This window comes from Meles meles, chromosome 13 (assembly GCF_922984935.1).
Source record: "Meles meles chromosome 13, mMelMel3.1 paternal haplotype, whole genome shotgun sequence".
In the NCBI taxonomy this organism is placed as follows: domain Eukaryota; kingdom Metazoa; phylum Chordata; class Mammalia; order Carnivora; family Mustelidae; genus Meles; species Meles meles.
In genome coordinates, this window is record NC_060078.1 from 3,921,004 (window position 1) to 3,938,550 (window position 17,547).

Consider the following 17,547-nt stretch of genomic DNA (forward strand, 5'->3'; position numbering starts at 1 on the left):
ATATAGAAAAAGAAATTCTGGTTAAGAGCTAGAGAGTCCCATGGGTTTGCCTAGTTCTAGCCCTAACTAGCTGTGAGCCTGCCTAGTTCCAGCACTAACTAGCTGTGAGCCTGCAGAACATATTCACCTCCTGGCTCCTCGGTTTCCCATTTGCTAACTGGGAGGAAGTGATGGGACTGTGGCGGTTCCGATTGTAGGTGTCATCTTCACAGGCTGGTGCTCTCTCCTTAGCTCGGAGTTCACATTCATGTCATAAGAGACTCCCTCCAGTGCCTCTTACTTTCGGCTCCTACTCTTGGTTCTCCCCCTCTTTATTTCAAGTATTTTCAAGTAGCCTGGCTTCTCTTGTTCACAGCACCATGAGTCCTCATTTGCCTCCCCTTCTAACAGGCCTGGGTCATCTGGATGACTAAAGGAGAACAGAAATGGATTGAACAGACAATCAACTCCCACTTTTCCATGTTTCTGTATCCACCTACAGTGATGGTTAAATGGACTTAAAATCCAATAGATTCCATTTCTTTTGAAAAACCTTGAACTTGGTGCCCCTCACACTGTGGACCTTCTAAAGTGTTATCTGTTACCTTGACTTCGATTTAAAGCCAATGATTAATCTGTCAAGTCTTGAATGGTTTCCTGAGAGGCTCCTTGGTGAGACAGATGCAAGTAATACTCATAAACCCAAGAGCAGCAAAGGTATCACACAATCCCATTTCTTTAACAAGTATAGAATTTATTTCTATTCTAGGAGATGTGAGCCAAAGGAGTAGGACAGAAAAATGCGGCTTCCTTATTTGTATTCTTGGTTTGAACTGGTTTCAATTGTTCCCTACAACACAAGCCAACAGAAAAAAAAAGATGTGTCGTGGACCTTAATCATTTTTTGGGCTATCCAGGATCTAAATCTCTACTGCATATTTGGAAAATTACCCAGAAGCCAAACTGGCCAACTGTTCACGAACTTCTTACTTTTATTCTTTCTCCTGGGTACTCAGCTAGACAACATCTCCTAGTTTCTTTTACAGTCAGTTATGTCGTTTCTAAACAATAGAAGAGTAGATGATGTATTCCAGGTACAGGCCTGTCCCAAAGCAACCTTTTAGGCAAGTCTCCACTCCCTGCCAACTTGATGTTGAAGCTCAGAGTGACCTCAAAAGCAATGTGCTAGGGACTAAGCAAAGCTTCTGTTAGCCAGGACACTTGATAGTGTGGAAGGGAACCATCCCCGACCTCCACCACCTCTTCTTACTGATTGGAGTCTACATGAGTATAAAAATAAGTCTCTGTTGTGCCAGTCATGGAGATCTGGGACTTAACCATGAGAGCAGCCAGGATGACTTCAACCAATGTACTCAAAGGGTGAGTCCTGGCAAGAGGCAGTGGTCATCTCCTGCTCTGGGAACTGAGAACTTAGAGACCCTCTTTCCCAGCCTCCCTTGCATCTAGAGCATAGGCTTGTGGTCTCTGCTTCATCCATGAGCTGCACCTCAGACTTTGACTAATGGACTGGTGACAAAAAGAAGCAGGTGCCTGGGACGTATTCTGTAAGGGGTGGGGGTGGCAGCAGGGGCTCTTCATCCAGATTCAGGGGGTAGCAGGGACAGCAGCAGTATCCAGGATCATGGTGTCAATAAAGTGAGGGCAGCACCCATGTCCCCCCTCCTCCCCGCCAAGATGTGACCGCTTCATGGGATCAGTGCCGCGGTGTGATTCTAGACATGGCTGTTGACTTAGAATCACCAAACCTGCTTTTCCAGCCTTCTCAGAAAGTCTGTGCCCTGTGCAATATCTTCCATAAACCCTCCTCCTGTTTAAGTTCGCTAGAGTTGATTTCTGCCACTTGCAGTTAAAAACTACTATGGATACAGCTGCAACCCTTGCAGTGAGAAATGGACAGATGGACTTCCTGCTCCCCGGTCATGGGAGGTTGTCTTCGTCTTCCTCTTCCTCCGGCGTGTGCTATTCATTTCCTAGACTCAGTCTGTGCCATGAGCAGCGCACACTTCCACTGATGGCTTCAATGTGCTTCAGACAGGGAGCGCAGCTGGATTTTGACTGCTCCAGGTCATAATGAAGTAGGTCACATTTGACCGAAAAAAAAGACAGTATATTTGGGAATATAGGAAACTGGAGAAAAAAAAGTGAAACACTGAAGGGATATCTTGGAAAAAAACTCAAGGAGGAGAAAGAAAACCAGATCTTCCCTGGGAATACTGTAATAGATATTGCAAAAAGACATAAAAAGGAAGAGTCCTTTTAGGTCAGCTGGATCCCTCCTGCAAATACAGCATAACTTGGGTTTTTGTCCTGCTCTCTTAATAGCATCGTGTTCCAGTCTACAGTAGAACTAGGTCAAAGAAAACGTGTTGTACAGGATTGAGCGGTACCGGGCAGGTTAACTGGTGTTTTGTTCTTAAGACATCATTAGTAGGGGGCGCCTGGGTGGCTCAGTGGTTTAAGCCGCTGCCTTCGGCTCAGGTCATGATCTCAGGGTCCTGGGATCGAGTCCCACGTCGGGCTCTCTGCACTGAAGGGAGCCTGCTTCCCTCTCACTCTCTCTGCCTGCCTCTCTGCCTACTTGTGATCTCTCTCTGTCAAAATTAATAAATAAAAATCTTTAAAAAAAAAAAAAAAAAAAAAAAAGACATCATTAGTAGGCTTAGGCCATTCTTATAGGCAGGTTCCATTTCTCCTATGGTTGGCAGGAGGAAGAAAAACCACCTAGGAGACCCTCCTGGGCGGTCTCACCGAACACAATTTTTGGTGTGTTGGTTCTGAACCGTGTTCTGGATTTCACCTGAGGCAGCTTCGGGAGTGTGTAGTTCCAAGACTGGCCCCCAGTGACTCATGCTGTGTGACAGGGCTACATTCTGCCGCATGAATTGGATCTGTCCTTGGGGATGACTCTGGCCAACAGGACATGATGGAAGTGACATAGTGTCTGTCCCAGAGACGGGGCCATAAGGGGCCTTGTTCCGGTCATGTTCCCCTCTTTGGGACACCGAGACCACCCAGACCACACCTAGTCCAGCCCACTAGACAGTGAGCACCTGGAGGACAGCCACAGGCCCGAGTTGGTAGCCAGCTCTGGATGTGGCCTTTCAGACCTTCCAGCCTGGTACATCTCCCAGCTGAATGCAGCCGCTCAGAAACCCCAGATGAGCCCCGCAGAAGAACCACCAGCCACCCACACAGCAGTGAAGAAGAAGAAACACCCTTGTTGCGCTAAACCATTATGTTTTTGACGGTTGGTTACACCCTCCAAAATGGTATGAGGTGAAGCCCAAACACTCAGGGCGACGGGTTAAGAAGAACGCCTCTTCATGGTCTGCAGAGCTCACAGGTGAGGTTCTGCATGTTTCCAACGCCCAGGTAACTTGGAAGCTGGGAAACTCAAGCGTCAGTTCACCAACGGAATGGAAGCCCTGTGGTACTTGTAATACTTGTGATAGAAGCTCTAACTCAGGGTCAATCAGGCTCACGTTGAAAGTTCTCCTTTGGGGGCGCCTGGGTGGCTCAGTGGGTTAAGCCTCTGTCTTCGGCTCAGGTCGTGATCTCAGGGTCCCTGGATCGAGCCCCACATCTGGCTCTCTGCTCAGTGGGGAGCCTGTTTCCCCCTCCCCCTCTGCCTGCCTCTCTGCCTACTTGTGATCTCTGTGTGTCAAATAAATAAATAAAATCTTTTAAAAAAATTCTCCTTTGAATTCCAGGAAAACCTGGAAGCTCTCAAAATGGACAAGTCTGTTGCGTTATTGTATCACCTCCTGTGGCATTTTCTGGCATTTGGGCACAATTTCAGGGAAACAAGGCTTCTCTGTTCAATGTGCAGAATTGGACCACTACTCTCTTGGCCCAGTAATATTTTCCAAAGTACGTTTCCCGAATTCGATTCTTAAAATTTGTAAGGATGCATAGAATACATGCTTAAACCACAGAACCCACCATTCTAAAAAAATATATATATATACACAAAATATATATACGTGTGTGTGTACACACACATACACGTGCACGCGCGTGCACACATACATATGGTACAAAGTTATTTAGCAATGCTAATAAAAGTAATGGATTTTCGCAAGACTAATGCTTAGAACCAAAATGCTTGGTTAAAGTGTCAGGAAATTTTGTTGAAGACATAAAATAATGGCAATTCGTTCTTGGCTAAAAGTTGTGTTTTCGTCACTGTGAGGCTCTGAAGGGTGATGACATGGCTCTCACTCATCTTTCCAGCATTTTCTGGGACCCCTTTCTCCCAAACCACCTGGAAACCCCAAATGGCTACGTTCTGCCTTTTTATCATCATGTGCCCACTCTCCCCTCCACCCGCAGCCTCTCCTCTGCCAAGCTGACCCACAGCCCAGTCTGATGCCTCGTCTCTGGTCCCCTTGGTGCCCCACGCATGGCACTGCCATAATGCTCATTGCTCAGTATGTGTCTCTTGTCAGCAAGGCTCCAAGCTCCTTAAGGTGGGGCCCCTCCACGTCTGTACTCACAGCACCCAGCCCAGTGCTTGCTAAATGTCTTCTGAGTGAATATAAGGCCCTTATGTCCAATTAGCCGCTTGATAGATCCACTTATACGAGTTGATGGCATTTAAAAAGTCCCTTTAAATATCCAACATGGGGGCGCCTGGGTGGCTCAGTGGGTTAAGCCTCTGCCTTCGGCTCAGGTCATGATCCCAGGGTCCTGGGATCGAGCCCCGCATGGGGCTCTCTGCTCAGTGGGGAGCCTGCTTCCTCCTCTCTCTCTGCCTGCCTCTTGGCCTAGTTGTGATCTCTCTGTCAACTAAATAAAATATTAAAAAATAAGTAAATAAATAAATAAATATCCAACAAGGAGCCTTTGGTTACATTCCCAAACCGAAAAGTGCTGTTTGCCTCCAGGCTTCCAAGTCTCAGTAAAGGCACCTCTGTCCATCCATGTGCTCAGCCTGGAAACCGGGGAGCATGCTGAGGCTCCTCTCTCCCGCACCCCCCAACGCTGCTGAGCCCAGCCCTGTCCACGTCCAAATCTCCCTGAACTCCTCTGTCTCCCTCTTCCTCCCCTGCTTGGGTGACTCTGAGACCCCCTAAACTGCTCCCCATTATGCACAGAATGAATGCAGCCCCTCATCCTGGCTGGGAGGCCCTACGTGCCTGGGCTCCCAACCCCTCCCGAGCCATGCTGCGGCCAGCCTGCTGGTTCGCTCTGGTCATGTCAGGGCTCCCCGCTCATCCACAGAAGCTCCCAGCCTGTACCATCCTTCTCCCTGGCCACCCCATCTAACATAGCAGCCCCCAGCCCCGCCTCTGTGGTGTTCAAGGCCATAGACACATGATTTACTCTTTCGTAGAACTTTCTGCCACTGTGTTCGTTTGCTCATTTGTTTATTGTTTGTTTTCCACATCTCCCACTGAAGGTCAATGCCACGAGGGTAGGAGTCTTTTGAGTCATGTGCCCATGGCACCGCCAGCAATTAGAGTGTGGCCAGACACAGAGGAGGCATTGGAAAAACATGGACTGAATGAGGGAATAACAAAAGAACATACGAGAAGGGCCCCTGAGCACATCTGTTGTGCTAATCCCTGTACAGTTCCCACCCGGCCCCAGGGGCGGATTAACAGGAAAACCGGGGTCAGGCTTTCAAGATTCAGGTCAACTCCGTAACCGCAAACCAATAAGCATCCGCACCGTGCCCGCAAACACGTAATCTCATTTAAGTCACGCAACTTTAAGAGGCCGCCATTCTTCTCTTCTCATCGTACAGTTGAAGACAAAAGGCTCAGACACAGAACGATGGCCCCGTGCAGACCTCAACACCTGAAACCCCAGAAGCAGCTTCTCTTTCAGGTCTGGCTGATCCCAGGTGGAGCCCATGCACGCTCCATGTCCTCCTGGCACATCTGAGTTTTTTCTAGGATTAAAACCAAAGTTCTGACTTGCCATGCCAAAGGTTTTCACCAGATGGTACAGTTCACCTCGTCACTCCCTCAGATGGCGGGGATGGGTCTACACCAGAATACATTAAGTGAGGGCAGTTGCAACCAGCTCCCCCAGCCCCCGCCATCTATAAGACAAGTGTTACATTCTTCCCCTCATGGAGTCTTCTCATGAAAGCTTTGCACGATAACTAATTTAGGCAACCAGCCTCCAACAACCTCCTCAATGAAGAGATTCTTACCTCGAAATTCCAGTCCTCGAAGCTGAAAGGTGACAAGACCATTTCCAATTTCAATCAGGTGAACGAAAGCATTGAGGTAGTCGGAGGCCAAAATAAAGCAATCCCCAGAGCTGTAGTTACCCCATCGACCAAGAACTAAGTCTCCGCACAGGGACTCCTGCAGGGCTCGCGTCAGGTGCTCATAAAAGATGGAATTAAGATTGTTGTCATCACTCCCTAAAGACAGAACAAGACATACTATCAGTGGGTACTTACCCCTATACACTCAGATCTGGGAAAAGAGGAGTTGTCATTTGATCAAGGGTAAATCAGGCTTTGTAGATACTTTGCCCATTTTTGTTGACTTTGTGAAACCCTCTTATTTTTTTTTTTTTACCTTTCTCTTCTCTCTGGGCAGTCTCGTCTCCACAAATGGATTAAATTATTGTCTTAATGCAGATGACTTACAAATTCATACCTCTGAGGTCTCTTGTCTAAGCTCTAGACCCGTGTACCCACTTGTCTACTTAACTTCTGCTCTTATATGTCCCAAATGTTCCTCATCTCCAAAGTGCCCAGGTCAGGTCCCCCTTCTGCTGCCCATTTCAGCAAATGGTACCAGCACCCAGACAACCATAACCCAGGGTCTCTGTTCCCACTCCTTCACATGCTGGCCTCTCAATTTTACTTTCTTCGATATTTTTTGCGTCTTTCTGCTCTTCCTCATTTGTGTTACCTCTACCTTATTCCAAGCTGAATTATTTCTCAAGCGGACAGCCACGCTAGTCCTATGACTCCCTGGTGTATCTTTACTGGGACCCCTGCTGCCTCGTCTACTCCCTACACCACAGCCAGAGTGAGCTTTTTGACTTGAGAAGTTGAATGTTCTATCTAGGACCCCTCAGCCCCATTATTTCTAGTCCTTAGTGGTTTTTCAATGCTCTTAAAATAGAAACAAGGCTTCTTCATGTCACCTATAAGAGGATCCCATATAATTTAGTATTCCCGGGTATAAGCTGGGACAGTCGTAGGTATAAGCTAGGAGCAAACGTAGGATATATGGACACACAAGGGGCAGGTGGGATCTGCTCCCTATTCCAATCTCCATCCTCTCTTCACACAAACATCCTCCTCCCTTCTCACTTATACTCAGCAGAGAACTTCTTCCAGTGGAGGGACTCATGAGCCCTTCCCACCTCAGACCCTTGTAGACACCAATCTTTCTGCCTGGGTTGCTCTTCCACTCCTCTCTGGCTTTTGCACACTTCCTGTTCTTCAGATCTCATCTTAATGGCTACTTCAGGGAAGCCTCCACTGACCACTTTGCTGGGCCAAATCCCCCATTACAGGTTCACGGCACCGTGATCTTCTACTCCGAAGCACTTGTCACAGTTAGCATCTGACTTTCAGTTTTTGTGTATATCTGGTTATTTGATTTGCGTTTGATTTCTCCAATGCAGTGGAGAAAATAAAGTGCAGAAGACAAGATGTGAAGGAAGACAGATCTGTGTCTGAATCTGCTTACTTCTGTGTCCCAACCTGGCGGAAGTCCTAACGCGCAAAAGGAACTAACTGAACGTCTGTTGAATCGTGGATAACACTGTAGGTCCTACATCTTCTTTAAGAGAATTCTGTTTTTAAGGACAAACTTGTCAAGTAACTCCCAGGGCTTTGTGAAATCAAAGTCTTTGAGGCATAGAGACAATAAACGGCATCAATTCATAAGAGTGTGTGTGTGTGCGTGCACGCGTGCACACGCACACGTGTGGATTCACACACACGTGTGGATTCACACACACATATATATGCTATATATAAATATAAACGATTACTGCTAGTATTATATACTATAGACAGATTCGGGTTATATATCATATACACATAGATATACTATACAGATGTCATTTACTGCTTCTAAATTATATATATAATTCAGATTTATGGAGGGATAATTTATGTGGAGTAAACTTTATCTTTTTTAATGTGCAATCCTATGAGTTTTAATAAACGCATCTTCACATAACCTCTGATTAGAAAGACGCATTTGAGATTCACGCGTGTGGCTGTACCCAGCAGTCTCTCCGTTTCGGTGCTGCGTAGTATTCCGTGGTATGCCTGCACCAGAGCCTGCTTATCCATTTATCCGCTGGAGGAAATTTGGCTTGGTTCCAGTTTTAGTGATTAGGAGGAAATCCACCAAAAATATTCATAAGCAGAAGTTTATAGGAACATAAGTTTGGGTTTCTCTTGCGTAAATACCTAGGAGTGGGGCTGCCGTTCTCCAAAGTGGCTGTACCAGGCTTGCTTCCCCTCCAGCTGCAGTGACCGAGAGTTCTAGCTCTTCCTCATCTTTGTCAAGACTTGGCATTATCAGCAGCTGCCTGCTTGCTTGTTTAATTATAGCCATTCTGATTGGGTGGATGATAACACCAAGAGAGGAGTGAAGGAAGGGTACAGGAGAGGAGATGGAAGGTGGGGGGGGGCATGGGATTGGGGGTTATGGTGTCTTTCCTTTAATCTCCCTTCCATTCCCTCTATCAGATCTCTCACAATGAAGGACAAAAAACATTTTAAAGAGAAGACTGGATAAACCTGGACGTCCTCCTGCTCGGTGGTCTTGTGCGTGGAGACGTGTCAGGAGGGTTTGAGGGAAAAGTTTACATCCAGTACTCTTATTTTAGGGGCCTCTTATGTTTGGGAGTGAACTTCTGGCTCTGGAATGTCAGAGAAGCAGAGCCGCCCAAGGAAGAAATCCTTCTAGATGGTCTATTGGAGTGGAGGCAACGTCAGGGGAGGTCCAGGTAATGACTGCACATCTGAGTAGAGCTGCCCCTGGTCCGGGGCAGAGGGAGCATGACTGGGGGTGCAGGGAGGTGAAGACCAGCCCCTTCCTACGTAAGGAAGAGCACTGGTCCGCCCGTCAGAAATCTAAGACGAGGGGCGCCTGGGTGGCTCAGTGGGTTAAAGCCTCTGCCTTTGGCTCAGGTCATGATCCCAGGGTCCTGGGATCAAGCCCCGCATTGGGCTCTCTGCTCAGCAGGGAGCCTGCTTCCTTCTCTCTCTCTGCCTGCCTCTCTGCCTACTTCTGATCTCTGTCTTCCAAATAAATAAATAAAATCTTTAAAAAAAAAAGAAATCTAAGACGACACCGCCACATTATGATTATCCTTGCTGAGCCCCCATGGCAGTTAAGGCTGAATTGAAATAAGTGCACTTATAGCCTAATTATGATTAACGGGGAGAAACAGACGATTCTGGGGGCTGAGTCATGTCACGCAGTCTCCTAAAGTATCAGCACGCCCATCTTCCGTGCAGAAGAAGCCTGCCTGACCTGTCATTCGATGCATGTCCAATGATGAATCAGCATGCATCCCAAGACCCTAATCAGAGATAACTTCGGAGTCTCTGCCACTTTTAAAGGGAAGACCTGAATGAGAGAATTAATTTTTGCTCAATTCTCCAAACTGTTTGATATTTAACTAAAATAAAAACAGTTTCAACCACCGAAGTGGAGTCTTCGTAGAAAGAACACCTTGACCACGGAGCCGCATAATTGCATTAAAATGAGACAATGATCATGAGTAACTGGAGGGAAGACGCACTCGTGACTCAGTCCGTATGCCTCGTGTCGACGGCCCTGCAATGTCACAGAGTCCCAGGGCTGTGCATCAGAGACACTCGTAGCCTACCCGGCCCCCCACGCCCCCATGCTGTACCGATGAGTTGAACTCTGGGTCAACAGAAAATAAGCCTGTCTCTCCACATATTTTCCCATTTCCAATTATGAGTTCAAAGTAATCGTGTACGAGCAATTCAAATGTGGATAATGACATGATGCCACTCCTCCTAGACAAAACCTTCAGCACAGCCGGGAGTGAGGTGGATAAATATAGAGATGAGTTAAACTCTGCATTCTGGTATGAGGAAAAAAGGTAGAATGGTTAAAAATGTAACAGAATGGAGAAAGCAAAAAGTAAACTAATTTCCTAGCAGGTAAGTCCTTCCACAGCGTAATGTGGAACGAAGTTTCTGAAGACTCTTGGACCCTACGTGCGGGAATGGTTTGCCATTGAGAACATTGTAAGGCTGACGGTGAATTTTTTTTTGCTACAAGACCAGTAACAAGGTTTAGAGTCTATATTTGCGTTTTGCCACACACAAACTTAAGACGTCCTCACTGACAGTTGCTTTAGACTGAGCAGGGACCACAGCAAGTCTAGGTAACAGAGAAGAGTATTTCCAAACCCCATCAGGAAGCTTGTTCAGTCTATCTGTATCACTTCAGTTTTCTGGCCAGCATATTCATTACCCAGACATATTTCCACAGTGACTAAAAAGAGTGAGTACTCATTTCCCACATTTGGATCGAAGGAAGCCATCCATCTAAGGGAATCAATAAGGAATTTAAAGAGTAAGAAGGAAGTTCTTACCTGGATCCTTTTCAATTTGGACCACCAGTCTCGTGTTGGAATTATCCACACGCCGCGTGCTAGAAGGGAGCACAAAGGGTAGCAAGTCACGAGTAGAACACTATGGAGGACAGAGAGTTAGTTTGCGGAACTGGCTGTGTGGTGGGGAAGGCAGGGGACGTGGAGCCCACCAATCAGGGCGATCACTCCTATGAGACATGCTGCAGGAAGGGAGAGGGGTCTCACGATAACGAAGAGAGGGAAAAGTACAAGAAACCCGGGGAGGGGAGAGATGATGACATCTCAGGACGGGGAGACCCGCCTTGTGCCTTATCAAGTTTGAGCACCAGGTCCATAAAATGCAAGCAAGCACTTGGACTGCCGATGGAACGTCTCTTGTCTTCCAATTTTTAAAAACGGTACCCACACGGGCATCTTTCTTTTCCAACGGATCTCAGAAAACTGTGGTGAGCGATCAGCGTCACCACACTTGCTTTTGAGCGCTGGGCACATTCTTCCAGGCCTCTCTTCCATTGAAGCACAAGAATGAAACTCGGTCTTACCAACTAGAAGAAGACAGATTGTCTGCAGCCATGGACAAACGGCCATCAGCCAGTTTTAAATCTCTCCAGTGGTGACAACTCATCTCCGTTCAGAGCCTCAAGTAAGCCAGCCAACCCATGTGGCCCCTTGCTTCTGAAGACAGCCAGTGGGGGTGGACTCAGTCCGGAATTCCGAGGGGTGACTGATCGGCAGTGTGTCCCCAAGGACCTGCCTGCGCCCATGCTATCAACCCGCTTCTGCCTCTGATACTTCAGCCAGCCTTGACCTTCATGTGTCCCTGAAACACTTTTAAGTGCAATAGCTCTGCTCAGAGAGACTGTGCCTGACCCGCTTTGTCTTTTTATTTATATTTTTTAATCTTTTTAAAGATTTTTTTTACTTCATACATTTGAGAGAGGGAGCTAGAGAGAGCACAAGCAGCGGGGGAGACAGAGGGAGAGGCAGATGGAGAAGCAGAGGGAGAGGGAGAAGCACATTCCCCACTAAGCAGGGAGCCCAGCGTGGGGCTCGACCCCAGGACTCCAGGATCATGACCTGAGCCGAAGGCAGACGCTTAACCATGGAGCCGCCCAGGCGTTCTGTGTCTTTTTGTTTCAGATCTTCAGTGATGGTCTCATCACCCTTTGAAGGATGAAATAGGAGACTGACTTCAACCACATGACCTTGAATATTTAACTGTTCGTGATGTACAAAGATGGCAATTCCATACGGTTGAACCGAAGCCATTAAGAAAGGGCTTTCACTAGAAATATACCATCGAATACAGGCTTATGTACAAGTTTGAACAATAACGAGGATCCTGTTCACATTTGTGAAAAAAACTGATCTTTCGCATGCCTGGCCCCCTGCCTTTCCTTTCTCTGCTCCAACCGTGCTAGCCTTTTTCTACGTCTGCAGCGTGCCCTGACCTCCTATTCCTGTCACCCTGCCTTCCCTGGCATCCTTTGTGACTCTGGCATCCTCCTTCTACTTGGAGTCCTTTCTACCCCGTCTGCCTTCCTGACAGACTCCTCTAGTGCTTCAAGTCTGGCCCCAGTATCGCTCTCAGGGAAGCCTTCCTGACACCTGCTCTAGGTGAGACTCATGTCATATGCTCCTTCACACATCACACCACTCCTGTGGGGAGCCTGTCATAGTTAATATTACTAACAGTGATGACAGCTAATAGTTCTGTAACACTCTCTGCGTAAGTACTTCACGTGAGCTAACTCATCGTATCCTTACAACTACCTTCGTAGATAGGTATTATTATTATACCCATTCCCTCCGAGTAGGAACTTGAGACACAGGGAAATTAACTACAGTCCCCAAGGCCACACATAAATGTGGAGTCAGGATTTGAACCCGGCGGGCTGACTCTACCATGTCATATATTTCTTTTTGTGATTATTTGATTATATCTGCCTCTCGCTCCAGACCCTGAGTAGCATGAAGACCCACCTTGCTCACAACTAGCATGAATAAATGAAGGGCCCAAAATCATGCTGTTTCTAATGGTAATTCTTCTCTCATGACATCTGCTAAGAAAAAGAGACTAGCCGCCACCAACTTCCAACTTAGAGTTAAACGTGATCATTGACATCCTGAGTGTGTTTTAATAAATGACAAGCACTCCTTAGTAGACATGGTGCTTAAGAAGAAATCTCAGAATGCAGGATTCTGTTGTGAACTTGTCTCTTGGGAATCAGAGAGATTAAAAAAAATAGGGGAGCCTGGGTGGCTCAGTAGGTTAAAGCCTCTGCTTTCGGCTCAGGTCATGATCTCAGGGTCCTGGGATCGAGCCCTGCACTGGGCTCTCTGCTCAGTGGGGAGCCTGTTTCCTCCTCTCTCTCTCTCTGCCTGCCTCTCTGCCTACTTATGATCTCTGTCTGTCAAATAAATAAATAAAGTCTTTAAAAATACATATTTAGATGGAGCTAAGAAAAAAAGTACTCTCCTTTTCCATGTGTTTCAGATACTTGCGAAGCATCTAGGTGAGATCCTGTTTGTGCTTTGTGGGACTGGAGAGAAGAGCTACTTGGCTGCATCTCAAAACCGCTGTCAGCCCCACCACTCTGTTTATTATTGCTTCAGTTTTCCTTCCAAATACCCTTGGATCAGCTTTGAAAGTAAAAGAGCCCAGGGTGGCGAAAAATACAGCAAACAACAAAATTCTTTCTAATGAAGGCCGAAATCCCATGTCGGCATAAGAAGTCCCTAAATGGAATTTTAATTTCACCTGAAGACCTAGGACAAATGGAATTTTTAGCAGTAGAATAAACAATTTCTAAAGTGGGGCTGAGCCAAAAGAAATTCATTTACTATACTCCTTGGGGAATTAAAACACCTTCTAAAACTATGTTAACTGGAAAGCTATCTTTTCAAAAGGCTATTGGATGCAGAGTGCTAAATTCGATCAGCAATAACTAAGCCAAGCTGCCTGCGTACCCCAGGGCCTCTGGCTTTCCACCAGACTCTCTAAGAAGGTGAACTGTCAGCACACCGGGTCATTTGAGCTTTTCTCCAGTGCTTTCCTCCCCTACTTTTGGTGCTTACCACTCAAAGGTGCTAATTAGCTCAGTAATTGGATTTCTGCCTTAACTGTCCGATTGCATAAACATCAATTCTGTTTGCTCAGAGAGAAAATGGGGGCTTGTATCTCACGCCTCAGTCTCCAGGGGGGTACAGAATGCTGGTACATGTTAGGTGTGTGTCTCTCTGCACGTACTTTTCCCGGCACCTGCCTGGCAAGTCCTTGTTCATTGCTAGGCAACATTGTCCTGAGGGCCACAGGCCAACAATCTATCCATAGGCCTTTCCGGATAGGGAATTACTCCAAAGCATCTTCCCTTATGTTGATGTGGAATGCAAATAACTACGCTAGTTTCCGCCCTTCAAATTTTGCTTTCTCACCTCCTGATGTGTCTCCCTAAGTCAGGCACCTTCTCTCTTACACGGTTTCACCGGAGGCACTTAAATAATTCAACAGCAATTTAATTATACTGCTTCAAATTCCCATTTGTCAGCACACACAGACTATTTATGGGAGAATTATTCCTGTTTTTCTTTCGATGGGGAAGTGTGACTGGCTGGAATGAGAAGTTTGTGGGTGTCTGTTCATATAGCAAACCCAGAATGGAGTTATGGATGGACTGCTGTTCTATTCATGGGACAGGATGGCCTTAGAAAACTCTAGACAAAAGAAGGCAGCCAGAGCTGAAATAGAAGGACACTGTCACCTCTTTAACTGGATATAGACACAAGGTTCCTTCAAGTTTGTTTCGCATCTTGAATTTTTGCTGCCACTGACATACTGGTTCTCTCTAAGCCAGCGCTGCTCTTCTGGCAGTTGGGTCAGCATGTGCCTCACATGACTTGGCAGGAGAGAAACTTCCCGAGGGCAGAGGGTTGTACAGCTGGCATCGTGGGCTCTGCCTGAGGACATTCAGGAACTGCCAACCTTGCTACCATCTGGGAGGTATGGTCTAGTTCTGGTTCCCAGTACCTTAGGGATTAGCTGTTTGGGATCCCAAACTGAAGGTGGGAGGTCTTTTGAGCAGCTGGGTAGCACAGTCGGGTAAGCATCCAGCTCTTGCTTTTGGTGCAAGCCATGATCTCAGGGCTATGAGACGGAGCCCTATGGGGCTGCTTGGGACCCTTTCTCCCCCTTCCCTTCCCACTTGTGCACTATCTCTCACATAAATAAATCTTAAAAAAAAAAAAAGTGGGAGGGTCTTTGTCAATGCAGCCACCTTTGATGGCCTGGGCTTTGATTTCTAACTCCACCTGAAGGTAACAAAGCAATGCTGAGTAGTGTCAGTGAAAGCCAGTTAAGACAGAAGGTTGAAATAACATCCAGAGTCTCATGACACCCAGAATCTTGTCCACATTTCAATAGAAAATTAATTGTCATAATGCAAAGCAAGAAGATCTCAGAGTAAAAAATGACAATTAATAGATGCCAACACTGAGTTAACAGAAATGAAAGAATTATCTGACAAAGATTTGGAATTAGTGTTCATAAAATTCTTCAATAAGCGATTAAGAATACTTTTGGGACAAAGGAAAAAATAGAATCTCAACCAAAAAAATAGAAAGTCAGCAAGGAAATAGAAGATACAAGAAGAACCAAATAGAAATTTTATAAGTAAAAATATACAATAGAAGCAAATACAAAATAATGCAAAATATATGTGCAAAATAAAAAACTCAAAGGAAGGACTCAGTTCCAAAATGACAGAGATAGAGAAATGAATTAATGAACTGGAAGATAGAACAATAGTTCTATATCTAGTTCTATATCTAAATAATAAACAATTATTTATATAATCTGAACAAAGGAGAGAAAATAGACTGAAATAGCATAAACAGTCTCTGACACTGTGGGATTATGACAAAAGATTTAACATTCTAGTCATCAGAGTTCCATAAGAAGAGGAGAAATTGGTGATAAACTCAAGGAAGTTCACACCAAGATACATCACAGTCAAGCATATACCAAGACAGAACATAACCGGGAACATAAAACTATCTCAACAAATTTTTAAAAACTGAAATAATACCGAGTGTATTTTCTAACCATAAAGAACCCAAACTAGAAATCGATAACTGAAAGATAACAAGAAAATATTCAAACAGTTGCAAACTAAATGATACAATTCTTTTCTTTTATTTTATTTAAAGATGAATTTGTTTATTTCAGAGAGAGACCATGTGCAACCATGAGGTGGAAGGACAGAGGAGAGGAAAGGAGAATCCAAGAAGACTCCATGCTGAACATAGAGCCCGAGGTGAGGCTCAATCCCACGACCCTGGGATCATGACCTGAGCAGAAACCAAGGATTGGATGCTCAACCGACTTCACCATCAAGGTGTCCCAAACAACACAATTATAAATAACCCATTTCAATGACAAAGTTTCAGTGGCAATGAAAATGAATTAAATTGAAAGAAAATGAAAACAGAGCATATCAATACTGGTGAGACACAGCTACATCAGTAGCAAACATTCACTAAGTACATACATAACAGAAGAGGAAAAGTCTCAAGTTAATCTAATTTTCCACCTCAAGAATCTAGAAAAAGAGGAGCAAAAGAAACCCAAAGAAAGCATAAGAAAAAAAAAAGGAATAAAAATCAGCGAAATTGAAAACAAAATAAAAAATTGAGAAAAACATAGAATAGAGAACCAGTTCTTTGAAAATGTCAATTAAGTTGACAAATCTCTAGCAAGCCTGACCTGCACACCCCCTCCAAAAGAGAGAGAAAGAGAGAGAGCAAACACAAATTATCAATATATTGCCAACACTGCAGATATCAAAGGGATAATGGGAAACATTACAAACAATTTTGTATGCATAAATTTTATAATATAGATGAAATGGAACAATTCCTCAAAAATCACTAGCTGCTACAACTTACCTGTTAGGAAATAGATCATTTGAATAGCCCTCTACCTATTAAGGAAATTTAATTGGTAATCTAAAAACTCCTCAAATAAAACAATAAAATAAAATAAGTAAACAAACAAACAAATAAATAAATAAACAAAATAAATGAATTAAAAAATTAAACAAATACTCAAGCACTGATGCTTTTACTGGAGAATTCTAACACATGTTTAAAAAAGAACAAACACCTGTTATACACAGTCATCTCCAGAAATTTCAAGAGGAAGAGACAATTCCCAACTTATTTTATGAAACTAGTATTACCCTGATACCAAAGCCTGGCAAAGATAGAATAAAAAAACAGTAAAACTACAGACAAATCCCAGGAGTTTAAGTCTGGTTGAGCATATGAAAATCAGTCAATGTAATCCATCATACTGCCAGGCTAAAGAAGAAAAAAATCACATGATTGTGTCAATTTGTGCAGAAAAAAGTAGTTGACTGATTCACAACTAAAAAAAAATATTCAGAAAAATGGGAATAGAAAGGAACTTCTTCACTTGATAAAGACCATCCACTAAAGAGTTGTAGCTAACATCACACTTAATGGTGAAAGACTGAATGCCTCCCCTATATGACTGGGAAGAATACAAATATGTCCACTTTAATAACTTTTATTCAACACAGTGCTAAAGTTCTCGCCAGTGTACTGAGATAAAAAAAAAAAAAAAGCAAGTAAAAGGCACACAGTTTTCAAAGAAAGAAATAAAACAGTACATATTTGCTGATGACATGATTATTGACATAGAAATTCCAAAGAATCTACAAAAAGAACACAAAACAAAACAAAAAACTAGAACAGTAAGTGAGCTCAGTTTGGTTTCAGGGTACAAGATAAGTGTACAAAAATGAAACGTATTTCCATGTACTAACAATGGACACCAAAATTTTTAAAAAATATATTTACAATCACTCAAAAAAAAGAGGAAATATTTAGGCATTGTTAAATCTAACAAAACATATATGGGCTTGTATGCTGAGTATAAGTATGCTGATGAAAGTA

General features: G+C 44.6%; 1 protein-coding gene across 2 annotated transcripts in view; it reads right to left on the reverse strand.

Moving 5' to 3' along the window:
- Positions 1-17,547, reverse strand: part of PCNX2 (pecanex 2) — a 296,195-nt gene that overhangs the window by 46,505 nt on the left and 232,143 nt on the right. For both annotated transcript variants that reach the window (XM_046026803.1, XM_046026802.1), the window contains exons 24-25: positions 10,573-10,631; positions 6,164-6,379 (exon numbers count right to left, since the gene is read on the reverse strand). In XM_046026803.1, coding sequence (XP_045882759.1) covers positions 6,164-6,379; positions 10,573-10,631 — 275 coding nt within the window. The remainder of the gene's footprint in view (positions 1-6,163; positions 6,380-10,572; positions 10,632-17,547) is intronic.